Source organism: Drosophila takahashii, chromosome 3L (genome assembly GCF_030179915.1).
Source record: "Drosophila takahashii strain IR98-3 E-12201 chromosome 3L, DtakHiC1v2, whole genome shotgun sequence".
NCBI classification, from domain to species: Eukaryota; Metazoa; Arthropoda; class Insecta; order Diptera; family Drosophilidae; genus Drosophila; species Drosophila takahashii.
In genome coordinates this window covers 16,582,470-16,603,674 of record NC_091680.1, presented here as the reverse complement: position 1 = coordinate 16,603,674, position 21,205 = coordinate 16,582,470, and the positions used below count along the sequence as shown (strand labels likewise).

Genomic DNA, 21,205 nt, shown 5'->3' with positions numbered 1-21,205 from the left:
CGCTGCTCCCGTTGGCAGTTACTTTTAGTGTAACTCAACATTTGCTGCCGATGTTGCTGCCGATGTTGGTGTTGTTGCTGTTGCTGCTAGTGGCTTTGGTGTTGCTGTTGCTTATGTTGTTGCTGCTATGAGTGTTGCAGCCGTTGGTGCTGTTGCCGTTGTTCCTGATATTGCTGTTCCTCCTGTTGTTGCTGTTGCTGCTGCTGCTGCTGCTGTTGAGTTTTCTTCCAGCAGCAACATCAACTTCCTAACTCCCCCTCGGGACAACCGCCCCGCCCCCTTTTTAGCCCACCAACTGGTGGCAGCGCTTTCGTCGCTTGCTTTTGGGTTTTGGTTTTTGTGAAGACCAGATTTTTGTCGTTGTATGCATTAAATTGTTTTTACAGCCGCTTTTGGCAGCTAGAACAGGGTGAGTCGTAAGTCAGATATATTGGAAATTTGTTTATTTATTTAATTATGTTCAATCATTATATGCACTAATTAAGAAATAAATAAAAAAATACTTTTTTTCCATAATTCGAATATTACAAAAAAATAAAAGGTAAAGCCTATTATAAAAAAAATATTACATTAAATTATTAAATTAGGAACATAATTACAATTAATTCTAGCCAGCAATAAAACTTTTGAAAAGAACGGTTAATGGGATTTTATGAACATGAAAAAAACCTTTTAAAGTTAAATATCCTTAAATCTATCTAAAAACATTTATTTTAGGGAAAAGTTATTCTCCTGCTCAAGAAGTTTGTTTAGTTTCTGTAACTACTTAGTATTCAAATTAAGTTTATAGACACACCTTCTTATGAACTTTTAGCCGTATTATTAGCTAATAGTCCTGCCCACCCCCACACATCCTGGGACACCCTGTATGCGCAGTGCTCTGGTCTCCGTCGTCGTCACAGCAAAAGTAACAGGAATAGGAACAGGCACAGGAACCCACACACAACACACGCACACACACAACACACGCACACACACGAAATGGAGGGGGGAGGCTTTGTGAGGGGGAGGGACGACGAAACAAGCCAACAACCAACGCATTTACACAGATACAGATGCGGATACAGATACAGATACTGGCAGGATGAGGGAAATGCAGGGCAAGGAGGGCCGCACGAGGAAAACAGGGGCGGAGGAAAAGGCAGAGGACCGGCAACCGGGTACCGAGCGACAAACAGACCCATTGGCCCTCCCTCGCCCTCGGCAGCGGCAACGACCACACTGCGAACAACGGCAGCAACAACAGCCCATCAGCAACATCAGCACAGCAGCAGCAGCAACAGCGAGCGATGACGACGACGACGGCCTACAACGCTGTACACTTCCTTTTACACACAGTGCAAAGGCACACTCATGAGCACAGTAATCCCTCGAAATTTATGATATTTTACCGTTTTAATCTTAAAAATATATGGGCTTTTCAACGATTTATTATAGCTTTTTATGGACCTTCTATAAAAACTTTTTGAAGGATCTCGTTCATAATTTTTTAAAACATCTATTGTAGCTTGAATAGTATTGAAAATTGTGCAGTTTGCCAATATTATCAATAAATTAGGCATTCGATTCAAAAATATTTTCAGGATCTGAGAGAAATAGAAAGAAAAGATTTTACAAAGAAATTCTTAATAAAAAAATAAGAAATATTATAGCAAGTAACCATATTAAAAGAACTTAAAATATCCTTTAACTCTCAACCTTCTAATTCACAAGTGCCCACTGTACAATCACACAGGGATTTTAGCCACTCGTGTGTGAGTGCGAGGCCTGAACTCAAACCCAAACTCAAACCCAAATACAAACCCATAAGCATAACCCAATGAAGCAGCCTCTGCCAACATACCAACATCATCATTACTTCCATCATCATTGTGAGCGCACAACTGTCGGCGATTTTTGTTGCTTAGCACTCGAGCCAGAAAAAAGACTTCCTTTCGCCCAGGACCTCTCGGGCCCTCTCGCTCACTCCACGGCCGTTTCATGGGAATTATGACAAGGACTGCCAAAAATCGAGGCAGAACATGTTAAATAAAATAAAACATAATTTTATGCCAGAGAGCAACAAACACATTAACACGGTCGTCGCAGCGCAGTCGTCGTCGACGTCGACGTCATCAATAAATCGCGACCCCAACGAACCACCCACAAAACACCCAACCGCCACCCAGCCACCCAACCACCCACTGGAACCACCTCCGTACTCCCCACCCAAAATTGTATGCCCACCTCAAACATTATACAAAAGCTTACAAGCCACGCATACAAACGAACTCCGTTCGCTCTCTCTCTTTCACTTCGGCTCGTCCCGTCTCTTTCCCGCCGGCTATCGCCCTCTCTTCTGGCTCTCTCGTGCTGTGCTCGTTTGTGTTTTGAAAATTTAATCTCGATATGGATACAAATATGCTACAATTTCATTGAGATGAACACCCGATACCAGAAAGCCGACGAGAGTTTCTCACGCTGTGCCAAAGCAGCGACGTCGACGGCGAAAGAGACGGGTATATGCGAAACGAAAGAGACGGCAGGCGAGCAAGAGAGAGAGTGAGAGCCCGAGCCCAGAAGCGTAGTAAATACACTACTACATTTTTCTGTGCTAATTGAGTGATAAATTGGGAGTGGATTTTGGCCAAGAGAGCGTGAGAGAGAGTGTGTATGTTTGTTTGCGTGTGTGGGGCAATTGATATGCTCAGATTAAATTGTTAAATGTTTTTTATTCGGGTAATTAAAGTATTTCACTTTTGCGGCCTTTGTGGTAAAGGGATTGCCAATTAATCACACTGGGTGGTATTATTTTAGTAGCATGTTGGTACTTAAAATACCTTATATTATTAAATCATTTAACCAATTTCGATATAAACAAATAAATGTTTATTTATATCCTGTTGCTTAGAACTAAAAATAAAAAAAATCGTCTTTGCCCGCTGACATTTAAAAAACAATTAATCCCGCTGGCGCTGCACACGCCGTAAATCATTCAAAAATCAACCACAAATCACAACAATTAAGACAAATGTGCTGAAAAATCTACTTAACGCAAACACTCACACGGACACCACACACACACACGCATGCAGCCATTAAACGCTTTCAAAACAAACCCAATAAATGTCAGCTGCCCCAAAAAAGGTAGCAGAAAAGTATGCTTTTGCCGCGAGAGAGCATGCTGCCAAAGCAGGGAGAGAGAAAAGGCAGCAGAAATGGTAGCAGAAAAGGTAGCAGAAATACTACTATTTCATTGTTCCACCGCAGTAAGGGGCCCGCGAGGCGAAGAAGTCAAACAAATTGACATACGTATACATAATTATTATTTTACTTAAGTGCTCGCGCGTCGTCGCCCCTTAACAGACCGAAATGAATACGAAATCCGAAATACGAAATACGAAATACCAACCTGAAATAAATCAACCCGAGAGAGCGTACTGTACCGCTTCGGGTCGCGCTCGGCGCTCGGCTGCATCGGTGTGGGTGAGCGGCCGAAGTCGCCGCCGACGGCAGCTGCATACCATCCGTTCAGTCGGTCGCCGGACGTCAGCTCAGCTGCCAACTGCCAACTTCATTCAGTTCCTTTCTGGCTGCCGTCGAACGTTGTCGTCGTTCGGTTGAATCGAATCGCCAAGCGCAGCTCAAAAGCCAGGCCACATCTCAAAGCCAGGGCTCAGTGAAACAGTTTTCTGGAAATATTCGAAAAATATCGCAAAAAGTTTTCGAAAAAAACAAAGCAAATTTTTAAAGTGGCAAGCAAAGCAAACAAATTAACAAGCAAAAACCCAAACAACCGCAGCACATCTCTTGGATTAAGTGCCACAAAGTTCCTGTTAGCAGCAGCAACACACCAACCACTTGGATTACTACAAACAACAGTATTATCACTTAAAACTAGCACACAAATTTCTGAAAAATTTCTTAAGCAAAATCAAACTACAACAATTTGCTAGGCAACCAAAAAACAAAACAACAAACTTGTGCAACATCCCAAAACAAATGTGAAAGCGTGACAAACAAAAAATAAGAAAAAACAAATGAGCAAAAAGTGAACAACAGTGAACAAAAAGTGAAAAGTAGAAAAGAGTGAGTGTTCGAAAATGCTGCAGTGAACCTTTTGAAAAATACAAACAAACAAATAAACACCAATCAACAAAAATTAAATCTACAACACAGCAGCAACAACACAGAGAGACAAGTGTTGTTGTCCCATGTATTTGTTGATGCCATGCAATTGATTGTTGACAAAATTCCCATGTATTCCAAACAAACAACGAAGCGCAATTCCAAAAAGTAAGTTTCAAGAACCTCTAAGAATATCGAGAACGAAAACTGCACAGCAAACAAACAGTGAAAAGTGTCCAAACAGCAAACAAACAAACAGAGGAGGAAAACCCTTCTAGTGAACTGATAAACTGATAACAGCGGCGAGAGAGACAGCAACAAGCCGGAGGAAAAGAGATAGCGTTCCACAGCTGCTGCTGTCGCTGCTTCTTCTTCTTCACGTGGTGCACCTGTCCCACCCAAAAAACAACAACATCTTTACCAACTACTACGAACAACAACAATTAACACACCACGCGCTGTTGCCATAAAACCCAAAAGAAAAAGAAAACTTAGGTAAAATATCTAAAAATAAATTCCACTTAAACCAAACAGAAACCAAAAAAAAAAAACGAAACAAAAAATCACAGCAAATGAGCCAAAAGAATTTTTAAACTTCAACTTTTCGTCTGTGTGCCTCTCCTCTTGACAGTCAATAAAATTTGAGTGGCTAAAAATAATCACCCACCTGGCTAAAAATAAAACAATTTATAAACACAAAGTACAAAAATTCTTTATGGCCATCAACAATTTTATTTCTTCTCCACTAGAAACTTTTAATTGTTGTGCTTGTACCAAAATTACCAACAATCAAAATAATTAAATGGAATGTGCTTTTGTTTTTAGATATTTTATGTAAATTTTTTCGTGTCTTTTCCTTATGCTTTGTTTGTTGTTTGAACCATATATAAATAAGTCATTATAATAGTTCTGTAGTTAAATTAGCTTATAAGAATTTAGCAAAAAAAGTTCAGAATATATTTAGTTGAATTAAAACTTGACAAAAAATCTATTAATAATTTTATTTTTCATCAACAAGTACAAGTAATGTTTAGGCATAACTGTGAAAAGTTAAAGAAAAAATTGAAGCATAAACAAACAAAAATCAATAAACATCCCGATAAAAATATTTAATTGCCGAACAAGTTGTTGATCATTTATACCATTAAAAAAATTATAATACTACATAAAGTTTTTAAAGCAAATTTCTCTAATTGATTTTTATGACCACTACTTAATAAAATAAGTAGAATTAAAATATGTTAGGTATTTGCAAAAATTAAAAAATTGTTTTATAACGTGAAAATTTTCTTTGCTTTATATTTCAAAGATTTTCAGAATTTATTGTACATTTTCACAGGGGAATTTTGTTTGAAACATCTTAAAAATAATTTTCGTACAACATTTAAAATACGTAAACAGTTACAGCGCTACATATTTTTTAAAAGTTGTTTAAAAATATTGTTGTTTGTAAGTGTGTGCTTTCAATCTATCCATTTTTGTAAATTCCAGTTATCCACTCAAATTAAATTCCATAAAACACAAAAAAAAACACCCCCATCCAGACACTTTAAAGAGCCAGCCAATAGATTAATTCTGACCGAATTCCCACATCAGCTGTTAGTTAGACCGCCTCCCATCGCCGCCCCCTCGATTAATGCTCTCTCGCTCTCACGCACAGCTGACCCATAATTGACACGCACACAGACTGGCATAGACACAAACACACAGATACGGGCGGAAAGTATCTGAGGAGAAGCCAAGAAAGCATTCAGTTTCAGTCCAAAAACATTTCGACCTACTGCTGTTGCTTTGTTTTGTACGTAGAGTAGGTATTCGTGGTCGGAGTTTTCCATTGAATCGTTCTCGAGAAGGAGAAGTGGATGTGGAAGTGGGAATATCGATACCGAGAAAGAAATTTTCCCAACGATCCGCTTCGTTTGCCCGAGCAACCGAACAACCGAAAACAACCGCTCAAGTCTGTCACTTATTTCTCAGTTCGACAATGTTTTCGCCCATTTCTCGTATGTATTCGTGTTTGTTGCCTCTTCTGTTTCTGTTTCTTTTGTGGCAAGATAAAGGGGGAACCCAAAAAAAAGGTCACTCCAAGCAAGGCGACCTCCCCCCACTCCAGTTTTCCCTACCATACCGTTTTCCCTCCCGTATCTCGATTGCTGTTTTTCTCACATGCCACGCATTTTTCCCCAGCCAAACTCCCCCTCTTTTTTCCCCAGACAATGGAAAACTCTCGGCAGACATTTTTTCGGTTCGCTTGTAATTCATCATCGCTGCAAAGAAGATGAAAGCAAAGAAAAGGTACGGGGTTTAACGTAGGAAAAAGAAAAATGCCGACCACAGGTAAACCTTAACCCATTTGCAATAGTCGCAGCTCTTAACCCAAAAAAACAGGTAGTTGCACTCGCTTCAGGCCGCCACGGAGTTCCCAAGAACGGTGAACATTTTTGCCTGGAAGCATCTAGAGGCCATTCTTCTCGATTGGTGGAAAATCATCTAGAATATGCGAATGAGATGGGAATTAACCTTCTCAGAAGATAGGAAGGCAAACCATTCAGAAAAATGTTTTGTTTTATTTCCGTTGAAGAAAATTCGGTAGGAATATCCAGTCGTCTAAAAATAATTTTAAAAGGATGTATGTATTTCCTGTTTCAAAGTTCTTGTTGTTCTTATCTTTGGAAAAATTAAATTAAAAATTTAAAAATTAAACAAAATAATAATAAAAAATGAAAAATTAATTTGAGAATATTTATAAATTATTTGGGATGTAAAATGCCTCAAAATAGTTTCCAGCTGAAACTTCCACCAGCATACAATTTTCAGAGAATTTCCGCAGCATTGAAACAGTTTAAAATTCCGGTTTAGCAGATCAATCCAACGGTTAATTAACGCCCTGGGCTTATCGTAAACACCCTCTAATGTCATCAACCCACCACCACCGCCCCACACCTCAGAATGCTAAAACAGAAACTGCGTAAGCGCGAGACAATCATCAATCAACCACCGAGGCAACCAAATCACAACCCATCAAGCAACCACCGAAAGGACTTGAGAAAAATTGCTACCTACTGACGGGGATTCCCTCTCCTCATCTTCCACTCCTGGCCACTTCCTGTTTCCCTCAACTGTTTGCGATTTTCACACGGGAAATAAAAATGTGATACAAACGAGTAAATGACAGAAAAACAAAACCTAAACGCGGAAAACCATTTGCAAATCGCAGAAGGCAGAAGGCAACAACAACCCTCGCCGTGAGAGGGATAGCGTTCTGGCGTTCTGAATTCTCGGTGATTAAACCCCGAAAGAAACAAACAGAAACACATACGGAACATTTAGCGAGTGGAGGAGCGTCCGATATTAATAAACCCATCAGACAGGGGGCTGGAAACTGAGCAACCCCCGTAACGAAATCCACACTCGAGGGCGCAACAATAGTTACATGTGTAAGCCGAAGCCACCCCTAAAATCGACTAACCCCTCATCAGCTTCAGGCTCAGCCTCAGCCCAGAATGAAGGTCACACATGGGAGCAAAGAGCAAGAGAGAGCTCTGGTGCATATCTAATCACACAATTTCAATTTGATTGGGCATTAATGGGTTAAGCGCTTGACTCTTGACCGCCTCGGGCTCTTCGAGGCACCTTGAAGAGTCGCACACTCCACTCCATTCAGAGTTCGTTTAGTCACATGATAAAAGTTCCCAAAACGCAACGAATACCGAACGAAAAACATTTAACGACCCAATTAAAAGCCCCTGAACGAACCTGATATCAAACTAGACCGCACCGAAACCAACACATTCGCATAGATATAGTAAAATATATGCTTAGCAGTCACAACAACCTCACAGATAACTGCCAGCACTACCAACCACCAAAAAAAAAGCAGAAAAGAATACTATCACAATCGATGAGCACAGAACGTACCGAAGCACAAATCAGAGGTAACCAGCTCTTATCAGACTTTGGTGGGGGGACTGACAAGCTAATTATACCCGCAGATCGTACTATATCTATATAGAAAAACAGAAACAGAACCCAAACTACCATCGTTCTCTTTGTGTTTTTGGTGCAAAAGAACAACTGGAACAATGGAAATTTTCACTCTCCGAGTGGCTTTACCTGTACGCTTCCATCTGCTTCGTTTTGCTCTTGTTTTGGCCGACATTAAATCGTGCTTAGGTATGCAGAAATATTTCAGTTATCGATAATTGCTTATCGCTGTTTACGGCCAGGTAGTAGTACCTTCATATAGTACGTCAGTCTCCCGGAATTTGGCATTCTTCGCAAAATGGTCGCTGGGTTTTTGTGAATGGAACGCAATCAAGGTGTGCGGTGGGAAAAGAGTAGTTGGGGAAGAATTGATTACACCCAGGAAGCCAGCGAGTGCAAATGGGTAGTACATATAAATATTTAAACCATATGTTAACTAAAGCAACTGATTACCAAGTGTACTATCTTAGATTCTCTGGAACAATCTTTAGCAGTTACTGAAGCACTTACAGAAATAGCTATCAATTTGATAACCAAATCGAAACCAAATAATTTAGAATCCAGTTCTTTTGAAGTACACCCTTTTAAAAAATAAATATCTCTCAGATTTAGATCAGGTGGCGCCACCTGCTGGCTATGCCTCGTGAGCCCAGCGCTTCTCTACGCGCTTCTCAACATATCAGCTAAGTTGGGTTCGCTTATCAATCGCCTCGCTTCCTGTCCCATATTTCCCATATCTTTTCTGTCTAACCTTTACCGATGGCAAGTATTTTTAGCTAACATTTTCTTGTACACATTTTGTTGAGTTTATTTTGGTAGTTGTTTTTGCGGCTGTTATTTAGCTGTACTTCAGTAGACATTTTTGTTCGAAACTGGTTTTCAAGTACGACGCTCGCGTCGCTGTCGACGTCTCCGTTGGCGATTTATGCGTTGGGCTTTGAGTCGCTTCAAGTTTTGCTTGCTGTTGCAATTTTCGTTTTGTTTTGTTTTATTTTTAATGTGATTTATGCATGTTCCTCAATGTGTGAGTGTGCAAAATACTTGAACAAAATTATTGCAGCTTCTTTTTTTCGTACATTTATTTTTGTGGATTTTTTGCTGTTCCGAGCGTTGACAGTCGCAGCCTTCGATTTATTTTTAATGTTTATGTCTGTCCGATTGTTTATGATTTTCGTTGGGTTTTTTCTTGCTTAATTGGCGATTAGATAAATGCCAAAAACGCAACGACGCCGATGACAATGGAATAGATCGCACTGAGTACTAAATCCCCGCCATCCTCGCTCAAAACCCCTCTCCAATTTTTTTCCTTTTTTTCCGCCTCCGTTGACTGGCATAAATTTAGTTTGAGCAAAACGCGATAGATAAGATAAGCAAAGCAAAACCAGACCCGCCAGCAAATCGAACCCAAAACATCAGATCCCCGAACCGAAACCGAAAAAGTGGCTGGGTAAGGTGTGCAAAAACCACATCGCTGATTGATAGTCACAGGGGGTTGTGGGTGGTCGGTGGTGCAAGGGGTTTTCTGGTGGTTCGTCCATTAGCGACCTGATTAGCGCGTGTGTTACAACAACCACAACGCTTTTTGTTTAGGTTTTTTTTTGTTTTTTTTATCACCAACACGAGCAGACTTCAATGGCGACACCATTAGCCATCAAAACGATTTTAGTTACAACACCACAAGGACAAACTAGCAGACGACAGCAAATACAACGCAGAACAACCGACAGTGAAATGCAATTTCCGAATTGAATAATGCATAGACACCTGTAAATATGTATTCCAAGTGCCAATCACAGTGGCCACAACTATTCCATAACGCACAATAATATTACGCTGTGCTTAAGTGCACTGGTAAAATTATTATGGTCTTTCGAACATCATAACATGGTCTTTCGACCTTTTGGATATTCACTTGTGGGAGCTGGGTCATAAAATGTGTTATTAACCATTAATAAAACGATGGCAATACAAGTTATTAAGCTTGGATTATCTTTTCAACTAGTTTTAGAATATGTTTATCTTCAGTTTACGTGCCAAACTTGAACACTTTGTAATTTTAGTGTTCCATAAATCACGGTGGCAACTGTGACCACTGTACACTGAACTATAATCCTAGGAAATCCCACATTGTAGTATGCAAATTAGCAAGTACAAAGTTGTATTACAAACGGCCACAGACACACGCGCCAAAAAAGTAAAACGAATGTTTTAGGGCCAAGCGCACACTGCGTATACGCAATATATTCGAAAAAGCAGCAGCTAACAATCCTGGCTGGCCAATAAATAAAAGCCAGTTACAGGTGCTGAAAACATGCACACACAGCACACAGAACAGCAGCAGCAGGAGAGGGTAGAATATTTCAAATATTACTCATACCGCATGTGGGACAGACAACCACCCATTTTCCCTTTGTCCACCGCAAGCGGCAAAACATTTATAAAAATGAATTTGCAAATCCGCAAAATGCAAACCGAGCACAAAGTTGGAGGCAAACATTTTGTCGGCGCATAAGGGGGCTGAGTGCTGAATATGTTTTTGCACATATTCAAAAATCTGCCAACTGCCAACCCCCATTGCCCATCCCTCAGAAAACGGCAGCAGCACCACCACCTCAATCCGCCTGCTGACCATCTGTATTATTTGCATTGGATTTTTAATCAAAAATTGCGCGATTTCTCTTCGCTTTTTTGCCGCAGTTTTTTCTTCGCCTTTATTTTTTTTTTGTATTTCTGTTTACAGTTCGATTTTTATTATGTTCACCCCTCCACCCCCCAGCCCAAAAAAGCACTCGAGCGGAGGGTTGCTGCCTTCCCTTGGTGGTTGCTTTTTTTTCGCCTTCTTTGCTTTGTTTTCTGGGGTCGAGTCTATTATGCTGATTTATTTTTATTTTCATTCTGATTGCAATTTATGCGAGGCAGATGAATTATGAAAACGATCGAAGCGAGCAAGGAAAACTCCACGGGAAATTCAATCGAAACGGGCAGGGAAGAGAGTTTTCCCAGTGAGCTTGAGGCGACAAAAAGTGTTGCATACCAACAGGCGCCGTCCAAATTCGAATGGCATACAAAGTCCTGAAACTAAGCGGCGAACAAAAAATTATTACCATCCTTTGCCACTCGAAAAAAAAGCGTGCAGAACGAAAAACCCATACACAACCTCCCCTGACAGGGCAATATGGAAAAAATGAATCCACAACCGAGTCAGGGGCAAAAACAGACAGACGACAACTGCCAACTCAAAATTGGACTGGAAAGAGTGGAAGAAAATGTCGAAAAAAAGAGAATTCTTTGTTGTTTTTTTTTTGTTTGTAATTTGTATGCGAAAAGTGCAGCCAACAGCGGGTGGTTTCGGTGGTTCAGTTTCAAACACCCTTGAAAAACAACTGTCAAACGCATTTCAGCGGTGGGAGGCGGGCAACTGCAGCGAAACAATAAGGCGAAAATAGAGGAGTTTGAGTGACTGATGAGTCCAGAAAGGGGGCAGGAACGGCGAAGAGAGCAAATCAATATTTCTGATGTGTTATTGGTTTTGAAAAATGCACAGCAATATTTTTTAAATATTTTGGGATTTCAGAAACGTGTAAAATAAATATACAAGTACAATTAAAAAATTGCTTTCTCGCTTTAAAATCATTTTCTAAGATTAAATACTATTTTGGGCCAATTAAAAATATTTTTATCATAATCATTTCTTTTTGTGTTTCCTAAAGAAGCAGTTCTGCCAAACGACTTTGATTGAAACCTCCCACTCCGGTGAGAAAACATTTCGTTCTGTCATTGGCTCCACGCACGTGTCTCACAATTTTTCATGGCCTCTAAAACGCACACATACATTTTGTATATATTACTTGTTTTGTTACATGACGCCAACTGTCGTCTGTGAAATAAAAAAAAAATAACACAAAAACGCAAAGGCAAGTCGAACAAAAAAACACGCAAACAACAATAACAATAAAAATAGAAGAGGCAAAATAGAAGAAAAAGTTGGATTTTTTTTTGAGGGATTGTTCGTAATAAAGTTTACCAGACATGTCCTCCGAAAGGATGTTCTACCCATCCTGATTGCCGCATTGCCGTCTGGGCCATAATTCATATCGCCAGAAACAATGACAATAAATTGTGAAAATATAGTCAAATAAAGTGCACAAAAATATATAAAAAATAGTAAAACATAACCCCCGTTGGAAACCTTTCACGGCGCCCCTGTCTGTTGACATACGGAAATCATTTCGTGTGCCAAATGAGAAATAATTTTTATTACCACAGCAAATCAAAGTGCGCACAATTTACAATTACACAAGCAAAAACTAAAGGCGGGAGAATCGGAGAGAAGAGCAGAGGGAGAGGCCAGAGATCGTGCACTGATTTCGATATGAAGGTATATCTTCGAGCACGTGTTTTTGACGGCCTCACTGAATTTTAGTGGTTCTAAACTTTGATCATATCCCCCTGTCTCCTTCCCACTTACTCGCTATCTCACCTGCTTGCGAGTTACCTGTTTTGCTTTATTTTTATCTAATCAATGAAGAAATTTATATCTAATCAAAGTACAAAAGGCAGCAACAACGAGAACGCGACTCGAACTGAATACTGAATACTGAAACAAAGCAAGTCAGCGTCATCAGAGATCGCGCGGGACTTCTCGCCCCTCAAAAGTCAGTAAAACACCCTGTTTTTCCAGTGCAAGTCACATAATGAGACGATTATATGATAGCAAGTGCACAACATTGTAGTTTGTTCATTAGAATTCGCCAATATCTTTTGCATTTTAGTAAGATTTCGCCTATTTACTAAGCATCTTCGATGTTTTTTCCATTATTTGAGGTACTTTATCTCAGCTCCAGAGGAGGTCGCGTGGTTTCCAAGAATTTACTGATATTGATAAGACATTATGAGTAATATTGCTTTTTGTGATTTTTATTTGGGGTTTTTTGCACAAAAAATATAAATAGCACACTTTTTGGCACCATTTTTAAAAAGTTATTATTAATAATTTTAGTTTTATTGTATGGGAATATTAAAATATAACAGTTGAGCTCTTTGGCGTAAACTTTTCAGTCAAGTGACCACTGTAACCCAAGTTATAACCCCACAAGTTTCTTTTGCCTTGGGGCACACTGTATTTACGTTCTCTTTCTCTCTCTGTACGCCTCTCTCTCTCTCATTCGACCTAATGACCCGCTTTGCTCTGTTTACCTCTCCACTCGGTTTTTGCACTTGGAAATTGCTAGCTGCCCGATGCTAATTTATCGTCACAGTCTCGCGGCAATCACAGGTTCAGTTCCACCACCAATTCTCCCCCCACTCGATTCTCCCGCCGACCAATTCTTCCCCCCGCCGCTCACAATATTCTCTTCCCCCCGTTTCTCCAGTGATCTCTGTAGACTTTGCCGGCTCGGGCTTTTCGTCATATTATCAGCCAATCGCTTAGTGTGCCATTTATTTGCATTTCGCTCGCTGCTGCATTTGTTGTTGCCTTTGTGTTACGTTTCGTTACGTTTTTTTGTTGGACTTTTATTTATTTTTATTTGTTTCCAACTTTATTTGCTTTTGTGTTGTTGTGTGTACTGTATGTTTGCGTTGAGCTGCTTTTGTAGATGCGCAATTATTGTGAGCGTGTTACTTTATATTTTTAATGTGCGACTTTTTTTGTTGTTACGCTTAGGATTCTACTCTTCAAAAGAGGTTTTTTCAAAATAGAACAAAATGGAACTTATATATTTTCCTGTAATAATATTCTTACAATACTAAAAAGTGACAATAACAATGTTACATTACAAATATTCATCAAATATTAAAAAGTATTTTCAATTATATTTAAAATGATGATAATTTTCGGTTTCTCTCTGTTTTAAATGTACAATAAAAAGTTGTTTAAAACCTTGAAAATTCAAAAATAACTCATACGCCCCGTTGGGAAATAGACCCCCAAAAAACTAAAGAAAGAATAAATAAAATACCCAGTAATGAATTTGAAGTAATTACTCATCAGAACTGTTGTGAAATACCCAGAATTTTTTTTTTAATGTTCAGTTAGGATTTTTTTTATCATCAAGAGTATTACAATCTTCGACTCTCCAGTTGCCTTCAATTTTATCTGTTTTCTGCTTCGCATTCACACTGCGTTCATACGCTTCATATTGTTATTGTCCGCCTGGCAAATATGCTTAATTATTTTTACCTTAAAAGTCGCGCCATCAAAGCGAATGCGAAAACAATTTCAATGGATAGATGGAACAATTGAAGGGAGCGATGTCGAGGGCAAAGCAAAGCGAACCTAAACCTAAACCTAAACCCTGAGCCCATTTGACATTTTCGGGCTTAAATGTCACAGCAAATCGAGGGGAAACAAGTGCAATGGGAAATATAAGCAACGGAGAAGATGGAAAATGCAATTGCAATTGCCACACACACCAACGAGTACAATGAATGACGTTGACAATGACGATGATGGAGATATGGCTGGGTGGTGGGGCAAGGCGATTGGGGGGAGGTGTTCGGGGTGTTGGAATGGTTGGGTGCTGCGGATACTGGGGTAAAATCACGAACATAAGCTGCCTTAGGCTGACATCATCCATGGAGGTCGAATAATGATTAAAGCCACGGAGAACAACTCAAATCAGAAACAACTCCCAGTTCTTTGATGTGACTAATCGAATTGCAAGATAAGAACAATGATTCTGGGTACGATCTTGAATTTTTACAGTTTTGAGAACAGTACGAAATGAAAAACCCCAGACTAGCGATAAGGAGATTCTTAAGAATTCTAATAATAAAACGAAATACATTGTTTTCAGAACTGAAATGTCATAACATCATTGATAAATATTTTAAAAAATTAAAAAATAAAAAGTAGGCTTGGGCTTGAATGCCCTTGCCTGATTACTCCAAATTCTTTATTAACTTTGAACTTTTTCTGCTCAATTCAAAAACTGAATGATAAATATGTCTGAAACATGTCATCCTTCTCCTCCTGAATGGATCTTTCCCATTTATTACATTGCCACGACTGGCTTTATCATCACCTTTTGGATTCCAACTAACTCGTCGTTCTGTCTGATTTGCGAACTTTGCAGGAAAAATGATGAAATGAACCAGCAGGCGGGCTCCTCAAGGGCGCCAGCCACCGGGGGCCAAATCTCACCGCCAGGTGCCACAACAGTCGGCGTCGACCAGCAGCAGCAGCAACAGTTGCAGCAGCAGCAATACTACAGCCAGCAGCAGCAACAGCAACAGTACCAGCAGCAGCATCAGCGCGACAATTTCCTGGTCTACCAGCAACAGCAGCAACAGCAACAGCAACATCAGCGATCGGGAGCCGGCGGTGGTAACTTTATGCTGGGCAATGACCTTGTCGGCGGCGACAGCCTGCGCAGTCTGAACAACACCTTCGGTCCCAATTCGGAGTTCACGGCCCTCGGAGGCGGCGCCACCAGCTCGGCAGCTTCCTCGCTGAGCGGACTGAGCAACTCCAGCGGTCAGGGATACACGGGCATGGTTGCTGCCAGCCAGCAACATCAGCAGCAGCAGCAGCAGCAACACCACCAGCAACAGCAACACCACCAACAGCAGCAGCAACACATGTCCAGCATGGACGCCATGGGCGGTTACAGTCAGGTGAGTAAACAGTAATTGGAAAAATAAAAACAAAAATATAAGTTTTTAGAAGTTTTATGTTCCTCTAACTGAGCCACCAACTTCTTTAAATATAAATTCTTATTATTATTTTCTTAATTACCTTTCGTTTTAAGATCTCTTATAATGGATTTTCCTTTCTTATCTTGCAGATGGGTGGCGGCATGCACCCTGGACCCAACAGCGGCATGATGGGCAACATGAATGCCCAGTACATGAATGGGGGATCCGGCCAAGGTGGCTACAATGGCACCCAGGGCATGGGAATGGGCTACGGCGGAGGTGGCAACATCGGACCCCAGAGGCATCATCAAGTGAGTACACAGAAAAATAATTCTACCTTATTTCATATCGATAAAAATCAGATATGGTTAATGTAAAATTTATGATTCAAACTTATACTGTTTTAAAATACCAAATTCAGTATTTTTTGAACCAATATTATAAAAATATAAACATAATATTTACACATTTCAAAATGATCTTTAAGAAATATTAAATTAACCTGCACATCTGATCCGTTGTCAATTATTTTTCTGTGCTTATATTTCGGGTATATATTTTTTTAAGGGTTTACTGGAATAACTGGGTGACTTCACTGCATTCCCATTCTAGCAAGCTTTTATATGACCAGCTGTTGACAATTCATTTGCGGCAGTAAACAGATTTCGCTTTTAAATGGTTCGCCCATTAACGAATCATTCGAATCGCACCCAAAACAGAAGTCCGCGGCTTCGTAAATGACAGAATTCTGACTGCCAGAGCGACAGTAATCCGCTCAAGCTTTATATTCTTAGCCTTAAATGTTCAAAAGTTTTAGGATGCGAAAGGGAGAGATTTAACTTGCTTCTTTTTATAATTTTATAAAATTTTTCTAACTTTTCCCTGCCTTAAGTAATTAAAAAGTTAGAAATAGGCTTAAAAAACCCGCCTAATTATTGACTTACCCCCTTTTCTTGCAGATGACGCCCATGAACCAGATGCAGAACATGTCCATGGGCCCCGGAGTGGGCGGAAGTGGCGGCATGGGCGGCGGCATGAATCCCCTCCAGCAGCAGGCGGCGCAGCAGCAAATGGGCGGCATGAATCCGATGGCCAAGATGCAGGGCATGGCCAATGGTGGATATCCCCAGCAGGTGCCGCCCAGTCTCACCCAGCAGCAGCAGCAGCAACAGCAGCAGCAGCGGAGGATGGCTCCGTATCCCCACCCCCAGATGCACATGGCCCAGAAGAGGGCGGCGGGCGGAGTGGGCGTCGGAGGAGCGGGCGGAATGTATCCGGGCAATCCCATGCAGCAGCAGCAACAGGCGCAGATGTACGGAGGCCAGCAGATGCATCCCGGTGCCGGAGGAGGCGTTCCCCTGCCCATGCAGGCGGGCGGAGCGGGCAATGGCTACGGACGCAGTGGACCCATGGGCGCCGGCAATGGGGGCTACGGCCGTATGTCGGCGGCCAATGGAATGGGTCCAAACGGTGGACCCGTAATGGGACCCATGGGTCCCGGAGGAATGACCGCCGGAGGAATGGGTCCCGGACCCGGTTGCATGAGCCAGCAGCGCTTCATGCCCCAGGGATCTGGAGGCGGCGGCGGCGGCGGAATGCCCGGAGTGGGCTACGCCGGAGTCGGAGGAGCCGGCTCGCATCAGGGTCAGTTCTATCCGGGCAGCGGCCAGAGCGCCGGAATGCAGCAGGCAGGTGGCATGTGCCCGGCGGGTCCGGGCGGCGTGTCCACCACCGGCAATCCCTACCAGAATCAAGGGTGGGTTCTTTGAATTTATTTTTCTTTAATCATTTAATATAATATATTTTATTTAGTTTCCAGCAAAATTATCAGCACAGTCCAGTTCCTGGCAATCCCACGCCACCACTGACGCCCGCCTGCAGTGTGCCCTATGTCAGCCCCAATCCGGACATCAAGCCACCTATGGACAACAGTAAGTGCAAAGAAAAAAGATTCGATAAAAAATAGGGTAATTTCTACCTTATTTCATATCAATAAAAAGCCGATAATGTCAAATTTATGATTTGATATTTTATCCTTTCAAAATGATATGAATAACTTGATATTTTATCAATTTCTGAGTATATTATATTCTAATATTTCATTTCCATTTTTAGGCGAAGAAATGAGACTGACATTCCCGGTGCGCGATGGCATCATCCTGGCTCCTTCCGCCTGCTGCACAATCTGTCGGTCAGCAACCACGTGTTCCATCTCAAGCAGAATGTCTACAATACGCTGATGTGCAGGTAGGATATATAGATAATATTTTTATGGATTGATTTAGCTAATTTGGATTTGTTTAAATAAATTACCAGAACCGACTTGGAGCTGCAGCTGAAGTGCTTCCACCAGGACGACCGGCAGATGAACACCAATTGGCCGCACACCGTCACCGTCTCCGCGAATGCCACGCCCCTGAATATCGAGCGGTCCGAGAAGAACAGCACCGCCTGCGGCCGCTCTACTTGAAGGCCGTCTGCCAGCCGGGACGGAATACGCTCCAGCTGACCGCCAGTTCCTGCTGTTGTGTAAGTGTTTAAAAAAGAAAATATTTAAAAAATATTAAAAAGATATAAAATATATTAAATAAAAAATAAATATTCAATAAATATTCCATAAACATTCAATAAACATAAAAAATATATTAAAAAAATATTCAATAAATATTAAATAAATGCTAAATAAATAAATAAATATAAAATTAAATATTAAATAATATCTAAAATTTTAAAATTAATTTAAATCCCTTTTTTTAACCTCCACAGTCGCACCTGTTCGTGCTGCAGCTAGTCCATCGACCCTCGGTGCGCCAGGTGCTGCAGACGCTGCACAAGCGCAACTTGCTGCCCCTGGAGCACAGCGTGCAGAAGATCAAGCGCAACCTGAGCCAACCCGAGACGAATCCCGGATCGGAGGCCACGCCCCAGCAGCAGCAGCAGGGCGGCGGCGGCGGGCAGCAGTGCGCCAAGATCTCATTGAAGTGCCCCATCACCAAGTCAAGGATACGACTTCCCGCCAGGGGACACGAGTGCAAGCACGTGCAGTGCTTCGACCTGGAGGCCTATCTGATGATCAACAGCGAGCGGGGATCGTGGCGCTGCCCCGAGTGCAGCAAGTCGGCCATCACCGATACCCTGGAGATCGATCAGTACATCTGGGCCATACTCAATACGCTGGGCAACTCGGATGTGGACGAGGTGATCATCGACTCGTCGGCCAACTGGCGGGCGCTGCAGCACAACGGCGGCATGCCCAATGCACCGCCTCCCTCGAATGTTCCTAGCAATCCCAGTGGCGGCAGTGGATCCGGTTCCGCGAATGGAAATGGAAGTGGCAACAGCACCACCCTGCCGGCCATCAAACAGGAACTGTGCGACGACATCGCCAAGGTCATGTCGCCGGGATCCACCCAACTGCCCACCTGGGACAGTGCGCAGGCGATGAGTCCCTACAACATGCACGACATGAACTCCATTGCCAGCGGCAATATGATGGGCAACGGCGGCAACACCAACCAGCAGTGAGTTTTGAGTTTAGAGTTAATATATTTCAGAAATTTAATTGTATTGTTTTTTATCATTTCTAGTGGCAATCGCAGCAGCTACGACGGCTTCAGTGGCAATCACAGCGATGGCAGTGGCGGCCTGAACGGCAGCGATGGCGGCGTCAACTCCCTCGACCAGCTGAATGCCATGGAAAAGTCACTCAGCGATCAGGTAAGGAATTAAAAAATATATAAAATATATATTATAATATTTTTAAGATATAATAAAAAATAATAATATAGCAAATATTTATACAAAATAGTTAACTCATTCTAGAATTATTTAAAAGACACTTTTATTAATAGAAAACAGGCTTTCTAACAAACGAAAATATTTTAAAATATAATACAAAAATAATTATTACTTGGCAAAGAAAACAAAAAATATTATAGAATATTACAGATTCTAGTTCGGGTATATAGCCAATATTATGAATTTTGTCAGTTTTGTTTTACCTAAAAAAAAAAGTTCTTTACTAAATTCCATATTTTTCCTTTCTATAATTTAAGTATTATATATTAAAGACTCTAGTGCGGGTAGATCAATATAATAAATTGTTTCCTATATTTTTTTATCTATCTATATATCTCTATCTAATTTAAAAAAAAATGTTCTTTTTTTTTTATTAAAAAAAAAAATATTGTAAAAATCTTTTACTTAACTGCATATTTTTCCTTTCTATATTTTAGATGCCCCACACCCCGCACACTCCCGGAGCGGCCAGTCATCCGATGACCCCCGGCGGACCGCCCAGCGTAAGCAGCTCCCACAACGAGCCCATCAGCGGCGGTACGCCCAATGCCAACGGAAGCGGAAGCGGCAGCAACGGCAGCGGCAACAACAACAACAGCAGCACGGGCCACAACTCCCCGCAGACGCCGGGCACGCCCAGTCGGATGGGCGGCGGCGGCGGAATGGGGGGCGGGGGAGCGGACAGCCAGCAGCAACAGCAGGAGCAGCTGCTCAACTCGCTGATGAGCAGTCAGACCCAGTTGAAGTTCAGCGAAAGCGATCTGAGTGCCGAGCTGCAGAGCTTTGATGCGGCGGCAGCGGCCATTAATGATACAGCCCACGATCTGAATGTGAGTATTAAGATATATATTTGTAAAAAAAATAAAAATACTAATTTTAATATTTTCTTAAACCATTTTTAGCTACTGCAGGACGTGGATCCCATGGAAATCCTGTCCTATCTCGATCCTCAGCCCGATCTTAACACTCCGCCCTCGAGTGGCAGCAGCAACAACAACGCCAGCGAGGATTTGCTAGCCACGTTATTTGACTAGACCTAATGAAAACTAAATGGCGAAAAGCTGAGAGAGAGTTGGAGAATTGAAATGGCAGAAATACCATAAATTGTATATAGTATTATTAATTTTAATGAAATGTGCACTAGAAGCCAGTCGCTTACTTCAACCAACATTTTCGTTTCCTCACACAAACCAACAGCAGCAACAAGTAAAACCACAAAAATGGATAAACTATTACAAACAACACACTGGATGAGAAATCGAAGCGGAAATTTGAATTTGCCCGTGTTGAAAAACAATGAAATGTGATTTAAAAATTAATTAATTAAATTAATTGGCATTTAATTTAAAGCTAACGACGAAAAAACCCCATAAAAAACGAAAAAAAAACTACACACACACACACAAAAAGCGTAAAAAAATAACAAACAGTCATTAAACCATATAAAAAAAAAGAAAAACAATCAATTCAGTTCAGAGCATGAAAATTCCTTCAATGAAATTTACGAATTTAAAATGCAGCAGAAAGTCCTTTGTTCGTTTATTTGGAAATTACATTTTTTGTTTGCCTTATCCCAGACTTTTGTTGCAAAATGTTTCTTGTTCATTTACAAAGTATTAAAAATATATTAAAAAAAAAAGAGAGAGTTAAATCAGCAACAACAAAAAAGCATGAGCAA

General features: G+C 41.2%; 1 protein-coding gene across 1 annotated transcript; it reads left to right on the top strand.

The window, feature by feature from the left end:
* Positions 1-3,511: 3,511 nt before the first annotated feature.
* Positions 3,512-21,166, top strand: LOC108069100 (zinc finger MIZ domain-containing protein 2). Its single transcript, XM_017159051.3, is given in 13 exon segments — positions 3,512-4,275; positions 15,168-15,708; positions 15,879-16,040; positions 16,689-17,485; positions 17,542-17,660; positions 17,845-17,895; positions 17,898-17,976; positions 18,046-18,176; positions 18,179-18,258; positions 18,496-19,250; positions 19,317-19,446; positions 19,965-20,357; positions 20,430-21,166. Coding segments are annotated over 13 exon segments (3,435 nt in total). The 5' UTR covers positions 3,512-4,210; the 3' UTR covers positions 20,562-21,166.
* The last annotated feature ends 39 nt before the right edge of the window (positions 21,167-21,205 follow it).